Raw genomic sequence first — 8,739 nt, 5'->3', positions numbered from 1 at the left:
GCACCATAAACAATATTTATGTGTCAGCAACCAGTATTATTTTTCAGAAAGAAGTATAAGTTTAGGATTTGCATTTGCAACCTTAGAGCAGAAATAAATTAGTGACAAAATTTCAAATTTGTATCCAAATTTTGTGTCAGATTAAGAAGAAGAATTAGCTCTTAAAATTTAAGAAGAAATGTTACGAATATAATTAATAATTCTTGGACTAGGTTTGGGAGCTACAACATTAATTATTCTTCAACATGCTGATAATTATCATCTCCAACATGCTGATATATTGGTGTTTGGAAATAAGAACTGACTTCAATTATAATTGAAGTCAGTTCTTGGACGGTGTCGTAGAATCGACATCTGAAATGCCACGATTTACACTTATTTTGTTACATCTACACACCCCAAAGCAAAGATTTAACTACTAGTTATTTTAAAATGACTACTTATTACATAATATATATATATATATATATATATATATATATGGTATGGTTCAAAAATTGGTCCACGAGGAACGTGAAATAATATCACGGCTTTCCCGGAGGTGTAGGCAAAAAGGAATAAATTAAAAACGAACCATGTATATTTAAATAGATATATAATATAAACAATGATAAAAATGTTTACCAGATAATGGTATGAAGTGAACATAATACTTAGTTGTGGCATTTTACTTTTTTATTTTCATTCTTGAGTATTTAAGCGCTGAACAGTGTATGTTATAGATGGTAACTGTGTAACCGATGCTGATTCTGGAAAATGTCCATGAGTACGTCTGTGATTATGCAACGCCGTACCCTGAAAATTTTTAAGAAAGCTTTAATTAACATACACAGTTTCCTCACGCTTTTTACTCTTAAAGTTAGAGAGTCGGTTGGCAATAAATATACAGTCCGCATGTACGTACATTGAATTCTATGAGGCAGTAATAGAGGCCAATTTGAAGAAAATCTGGAAAGGTTTATGTGCTGTTGGCAGAGGAAGGATGGATATGGCTCATTATCATAACGATAAAGGATGGAGATAAAAACTTTCAAGTAAGACCAAATCCCAACGAATATTATAATGCCAAATTAAGTTTATTTGTTTGTTACCTCTTCACCGGCTATCTACTGAATTAATCTTCTTGAAATATTTCGTATATATAATTGAGAGTCTGGAAAAGGTCATAAGGTAACTTTCATCACTCGTCAACTATAGTCCTGTGGGATTGGCGAAAATCCTGTATTCTTTTATTGGCGGCACTAAATTCGTCGCTTTTGGTAGATGGCGTTGACGCGTTTTTGATAAAAATTCTGTGACAAAACATATACATACCTGAATAAATCTGTCCCCGCAGACTTCGCATATGTAGGGTTTATCACCGGTATGCCTCCTGACATGCAGCGTGAGGTCGTTGCTCTGCGAGAACGCTTTCCCGCAGTAAGTGCACTTGTACGGCTTGACGCCAGTATGGACGCGCATGTGACGGGACAATTTGTTGCTGCGTGAAAATCCTGAAATTCAGTTTGTAAGTTACCGCGGGGGAAAGAATGCCAACGAAGATCTTGGCGTTCGCTTACAATGTAGGCAACTTATTATCTCCACAAAATTAAAAAAAATGATTGCATAAAAATCATTTACTTTTGTTTAATATTACCTTTTCCACAAACTCCACAGATACAAGGTTTTTCACCAGTATGCGATCGCCTGTGACATTGTAGATCCGAAGACCGTGGAAATCCTGAAATATGAGAGAAAGATATACTACACTCAAGATATGTAATAAGCAAATTCCTCAAACAATAAAAATATAACCATCCTGGTAAACTATATTCAAAAATATACCTACGCATATACATTTTTCTTTTCATCATTTTCAAATTATATTTTGTGGTATTGGCAATGTTTTGTGGTATTGGCAATGGCCACTGGGCACATACACTTTGTTTACACGTCGTCCGAGGCTTTTTTTCATAAAGCCCTTTTTTTAACTTTCTTAGTAATCTGTTGATGTGACACGAGTGAAAGTAGTTAGAAATAAATGTACGTTCTCGTTTCTTTCAGTATTCTGAATGTGTTTCAATCGTAAATTTATAATTTTATGTATGTGCCATTCATTTGTTAATATTAATGTAAAATAAAATATATATATCATAATAAATACATACCCTTGCCGCAAAAATCACATTTATATGGCTTTTCACCAGTATGACGGCGCATGTGCACGATGAGATTTGACGAGTTGTTAAAACTGCGACCGCAATACAAACATAAGCAGGTGGTAACTTTCGATTTATCTCTAGGTTCGTGTATCCGTTTGTGAGATCTATAATGAAATATAATAATAATGTCGCTGAAAACTGAAGGGGAAAGTACCATATACGTCACTTTGCCCTTTAGCATTACCTACTCTATTTATAGGCAGGTGCCGCCTGGTAAGTCTCAACATTCGACTTGTATAGATATAGATATATAAACAGCTTTTATTACATACTTTCAGATAGAATGTATGGAACAAAAATCTTAATGATTAGTAAATAAAATAATTATTTGCATTTTGCCCCAGTAGGACTTTCAGAAAAAAGGTTTCATATGGATACTCCACAATTTTTTTACTAGCTCTGTGCCAAATATTTTCAAACCCAGTCTAGTAGTTTTTAATTTATTCATTTAACAAAATAACGTCAATATTAGGTATATATACTAGGGGAACGCCCGCGGCTCCGCACACTTAAAAAGAAATATCCCGTAAATTCCCATTCCTGCGGGAATTTCCCAAAATCCTCTCGGCTGCATTCCCTAAGGAACCTTCATGCCAAATTTCTACTTTCTACGCTAAGTAGTTTCCGCTGTGGTCGGACAATGCAGTATTATTTCACAGCCGAAGTATAAGTATTATTAAGTACAGCACTTACCTCAAATTATCACTTCTATTAAATTTCTTCTTACATACTTCACATTCATGCAATTTATCGGAATGTATTTTGGAGTGTCGAACGAGAGCTTGTTTTCTAAAAAAAATAGTTTTTTCAACACTTACATATTTTGATTATAATTGGTTACTGCAGTAAATAAAATACATAAACTGAAAATTAACTCGTGTTATTTTTATTTAGAAACACAGATGGGACCTATATTTACAATGGAAAACTTTGTATTAAAATGCAACGTACTCAACTTTGTACCATGCAGCAATTGTTAATAAGAAAAATAAACTGGGAACCCACCTAGAAGTGCATTTCACATTATTTATAGACTGAATAGCTCATAAATACACTGAACTATGAGTTATAAACTTCTAAAATAAAATGAATCTTATACCTGTCAAAAAATTTATCGCAATCATCGCATTGGTATTTTCTCGTTTCCTTTGATTTACCATCTATGAAGGTAACTGAAACACTTTCACCCTCATGGTATCGCAGAATATGTTTGTTGAGCGACAATTCGTAAGCAAATTTAAGTCCGCATGTGCTACATCTGAATTTTCGTTCAATCTGCTTACAAATATTTCTATGGCGACTTGCAGACTTTACCGTAGCAAACATCTGCGATTAAAAAAACTATATACTTAATGCTCGAGCACACCAAACGCAGGTCAGAAGCAGTGCAGTTTGAAAGCCAACTCGCACTAAGTTGTGATGCCAGAAACTCTTCGAACTTGTCACACATTAAATTAAAACTGCTCTGCCGCTGTGCCGTATTATGACCACTGTAAAGTTTCTTTTATGACAACTTGGTGCGGTCCGCTTTCAAACTGCGCTGCTCCTCGCCTGCGTTTGGTGTGGTCAAGCCTTAAACTAAAGACTGTAGAAATAAAAACGGGATTGTATGCTTATATGTAGAGATTACCTTTGAGCACAAATTACACCTAAGTGAGAGCTCGGGATGTTCGGTGTCTGTATGAACGGCGAGAGCGTCTTCGGATCGGAACACCCCGGTACATACTGGACATACTGTTAATATGCAATCGTTTTCCTATAAACAATAAGTTGTTTAACGACCATTATTTATACATTTTGATTTTATCGAACACATTAACGTCATTATTCTTACTTTCATTTTTAACTTATATAAAAACGAAAGTGTAAATGTATGAATGTATGAGGGTGAATCCTAAAGTTCGTGGCCTCACCTAGTAAATAAATGTCTATAACTTTTTTCTACCTTCATTTTGTAGCTTATATATTTAGTAGTAAGCGTGCAAATTTGCAATTGGATACATTTCTCTGTATTTGTTTAATATTTTTTTGTGCAAAGCAAGTCGTGAAGTTTTCTTACTATGGAAAAAATTGAACTGTATAAGAAGGGGTAAACGCCAAAGGAAATCCATGAAGATATGGTTAACACATTAGTACAATCTGCTCCGTCATATTCGTGTGTAAAAAAGTGGGTAGCTGAATTGAAACAGTAGAGTCCGGAAGACGAACCCAGAAGTGGTCGGCCATCAACGTCCACGACTTAGGAAAACGTGGATAAAATTTGTGATCTTATATTAGGAAACCGACGATTAACCATTAATAATATTGCTGAGATCACTGGCATAAGTTATGGACGAGTACAAAATATTATAACTCAAGATTTAGGTTTTCACAAGGTGTCGGCGAGATGGGTGCCGAGATTGCTTTCAGCTGACCAGAAAAGGGTTCGTTTCACCATTTCTGTGACTGTTTGGAGCTGTTTGAGTCCGATCCTGATGATTTTTTGTCACGATTTGTAACTATGGATGAAAGCTGGATTCATCACTATACTCCCGAGTCGAAGCAGCAGTCTAAACAATGGAAGCGGTCCGGTTCACCGACTCCCAAGAAGGCAAAGGCAGTGTTGTCAACAAACAAAGTTATGGCATCTGTTTTTTGGGATGCAAGGGGGGTTATATTGGTAGATTATTTACCAAAGGGTGAAACAATTCTAAATATTACTGTAACCTGCTGAGACAATTAAGAGCAAAAATAAAGGAAATACGACCGGGAATGATCAGTAAAAAAAAATTAGTTTATCCAGGACAATGCCCGCGTTCACACCTCAGCAGAATCAATGGCTGAATTCACGACTGTGGTTTCGAACTGCTGCCACGCCCTCCTTATTCGCCGGATTTGGCTCCGTCGGACAATCACCTCTTTCCGAATTAAAAAAAAACACTTGGGAGGATCAAAATTTTCTAATAATGACGAGGTGATAGCTGCGGGGAACGAGTATTTTGACGACCTTGAGGAATCATTTTTTTTCGAAGGTATTAATAAATTGCAGGAGAGATGGTAAAAGTGCATTGAACGAAACGGTGATTATGACGAAAAATAAAAATATTTCTCTTTAAAAAAAATTGTTTTCTTGGTAAGGGCACGAACTTTTGGATTCACCCTCGTATGTTTATTACTAAACAAAATGCACAAACCTCAGAGTCATATGGACCTAACAACTCTTGGAAGGTGATTTCACTCATAAAGTCTTGTTTACTTTTCTCCTCATCAGGATCCTGAAATATTTAATTTCAATCGTCATAAATAGAAAGCACACATAACAATAGCTACAAAATATTACACTGACCTGGTCACCCTTTTGACTATTCCTATTAATAATGCATACATGACTATCAAAGTAGTTCTTATCAAGATAAGTCTTTTTGCAAAAAAGGCAAAATGACAGCTTATCTGTAAATAAAATAATGTATATTACAAATTCTATTATTACATATATGTCTACCTATATCTTATTTATTTATTTAAACAAAAACAACTATGACTGCACTATGACAAAGACCAATTGTTATGACAGTTGTGCTAAACATTTTTTTGTAAATCTATACAAGAAACAGGTCCAGTTACAAGCTAGAAGATTATATACCTGTATGTTCTTTTTGATGAGTATGAATATCCTCTTTGGTTTTAAATTCTTCATCACAAAATGTACAACTATATTTTTTTGTCTCTTCAGACTTTAAGTGGAATCCATTTTCAGTCAGTTTACTTATTATTGCCTAAAAAATCAAAGTAAATAATTTATATATGAATAATGATGAGAATGCAATCTCATTGCAAATTAAAAACAAACAGTAACGATATATCTTACTCCAGTCATTAGTTTCCTTGGTCTTCCTCTTTTCTTTGGCCCCATTAAGTCAGTGTGACTCTCCCACATATGCTTTGTCAAACTAACAGCATCATAGTAATATATGCCACATAGTGGGCAATAATTATTGCTAGAATCATCAATCTCAACTGAAACAATAAAATAGACACCAATTATTTAATAAAATACAAATCTTTAACATATGGCAAAAGCAGATAATAGGCGGAAAAATGCGGGTCTGGTTGACATTCATATATCTAGCATATTTGTTAGTACCCTTGGGGCCCTGATGCAAAATTATTTTTACAGGACCTAACAACGTGAAGGCAACGGGATACATGAGACCTGGCAGCTCAGCATATAAGTCTCACACAACAGAGGGGAAATGCTGCCAGTATTCTGGACATGTTGCCTCCATTGTTCACCCTGGAGGATTACTTTTATTAAAGATGTTTTTATGTAAAAATGAAATAAAATAATCTTAACGAATTTAATTTACCTTTCACACATTTTTTTCTCAAATGCTGCTGATATTTTTTGAAGGATTCAAAAACAGCTGTACAATTTTTACATTCATAATGCGAGTTATCATGAGGAACATTCTCATTCTTGACAATAGCTGGAAAATTAAAGGAACCTTGTTTTTATTCAATATTAAAGATTGCAACAAAATTAGAAAGTGACCATATTTCCATACCATCTATGGCAGCCCACTCATCTAAGCACTCGTCTGGATTGTCAACCAAATGCAGTTCAGTTTTTATATCATCACAGTTCTGAAATGGTTATTAATATTAAGACAAATTTGTTCAGCAGAAAATGAAATTTGGAAATGTAGTAACAAAATTACTGTTACAATAATTAAATTAAAGAAAAAACACTGTCACCAAAATTTTTGTCATAGTTTAGTATTCTACTATTCAAGCCCTTTCATTTGATACAATTTTACTGATTGAAGCAGTTGTAACAAAATACTATGCATAATGCAGCAAATACTCATCAAAACAGCTACAGCAGAAGTTTGGGCCCCTTAAAAATTTGACCTCCAATACAAATTGCATACAATAAATATTATGTTACTTACATCATATTGTTCATCAAGATTTGTATCAATTTCTTCTTTCTTGAATAAATCCCTTAATGTGCTGTCTACATTTTGGGACTTTCTTTTAAAATCAAAAGCTGTAATTGCCTTTTCTTTACAATTAAGGCATATAGTAGATGGCAACCCATCACCTTGTTCAATCTTAAATAAATATATTATATTAGGTTTATATTTTTAAACAGTAGGTACCTATAATGTATGACAACTACAAATGTTTATTTAGCTATACTAATATTATAAAGCTGAAGAGTTTGTTTGTTCATTAGAACACTATAATCTCTGAAACTACTGGTTCAAATAGAAAAATTCTTTTTGCATTGAATAGACCATTTATCGAGGAAGGCTTTAGGCTATATAACATCAGCAACTATATGGAGCAAATAAATAATGGAATATGTGAAAAAAAACAGGAAAAATTATTCATTTTTAGGGCTTCAATGATGCCCAAAATAACTATTCCACACGAACAAAGTCACAGGCACAGCTAGTTTATTTATAAGAACCAAATGCAACTGATGGTAAGATACACCAAAATTTTTCTGCACCCCATAAAAAAATCTACCGTAAATTAACTAGTACTTGCTTTATATTCTGAAATGCAAGTTGTGAAGCAAGATAGTACCTAATTACATTTTATTATATTGGTATCTAGCTAGATGCGCGTAACTTTGCATTAAAAGTTCATTTACAGTGTCAAGACATGCACCCTTTAGAAGATATTTTGTGTACATTTAATCATTTATTTATTCCTTGAATATGGTTACAATATACCTACTACTACTATAGGTTTTTAAGTATTCAAATACAGTTTCTGTTTACACATACATATTCTACCTTTGAAGGCGTTGGAATTATGAACATATATTTTTAATAAGCAGCGTATATAGGCTCCGTCTTATTACAGAAAACCTTCTTTGCAACATTACAAACAGGAAAAAAAACATTTAGAGATCAGCACATATATATAGACAAGAGAAAATAGAGAGATATATGTATATATTTGGGAGTTATGTATGTTTTACCTGAACGCCGGTAACTGAAGATATCAATAAGTCTAACGTCATGGTATCATGGGTGATTTCAAATATGGAAAATAAACCTTCTTTACCCATACAAGTCCTACAAATAATTTCATTTCCGATTGTGGAATTCGACGCCATCATAAACGCTACTTTTTTACAATATTCACATAAATTTATTGCACACGTCTGGCCTCTGAAGCAAATATAATTTTTCTGCCATTGCATGAAGCATCATCAAAACAAATTCAGTCCGGCCGTGGTCAGGTCGGCAATAGGGAACAATAACAGATGTACTAAATACAAATAGGCAAATCTGTATGCCATTTAAAACGTAGGTAGCAATCCCAACACTAACTTCGACGACAAAAAGAAATTAATTTAACACGAAATTGTTTGAATAGATTATGATTTCAGGGACTCGAGACCCTTGGACGATGGAGACACACACACACACACCAGTAACACTAATTCAATTCCAATAATTCCTAGACTTGACAGCTCGTTGCTCCGGACAGTAGAAGTGAGCGTTATAAATCATAGATAGTTTGCTCGATGCTGTGTCTA

At 34.1% G+C, this 8,739-nt stretch overlaps 1 protein-coding gene across 1 annotated transcript; it reads right to left on the bottom strand.

The window, feature by feature from the left end:
- Positions 1-578: 578 nt before the first annotated feature.
- On the bottom strand, positions 579-8,739 carry LOC106133826 (zinc finger protein 271). The gene is made up of 15 exons (XM_013333660.2): positions 8,176-8,739; positions 7,133-7,294; positions 6,746-6,824; positions 6,548-6,667; positions 6,049-6,197; positions 5,824-5,956; positions 5,527-5,630; positions 5,375-5,455; positions 3,832-3,957; positions 3,301-3,527; positions 2,895-2,990; positions 2,148-2,305; positions 1,637-1,720; positions 1,315-1,493; positions 579-795 (listed from the first exon to the last, which is right to left on the bottom strand). The coding sequence occupies exons 1-15, from the start codon at positions 8,398-8,400 to the stop codon at positions 682-684; spliced, it is 2,037 nt and encodes a 678-aa protein (XP_013189114.1). The 5' UTR covers positions 8,401-8,739; the 3' UTR covers positions 579-681.

Source organism: Amyelois transitella, chromosome Z (assembly GCF_032362555.1).
Source record: "Amyelois transitella isolate CPQ chromosome Z, ilAmyTran1.1, whole genome shotgun sequence".
NCBI classification, from domain to species: domain Eukaryota; kingdom Metazoa; phylum Arthropoda; class Insecta; order Lepidoptera; family Pyralidae; genus Amyelois; species Amyelois transitella.
This window is presented reverse-complemented; position numbering and strand designations above follow the sequence as displayed.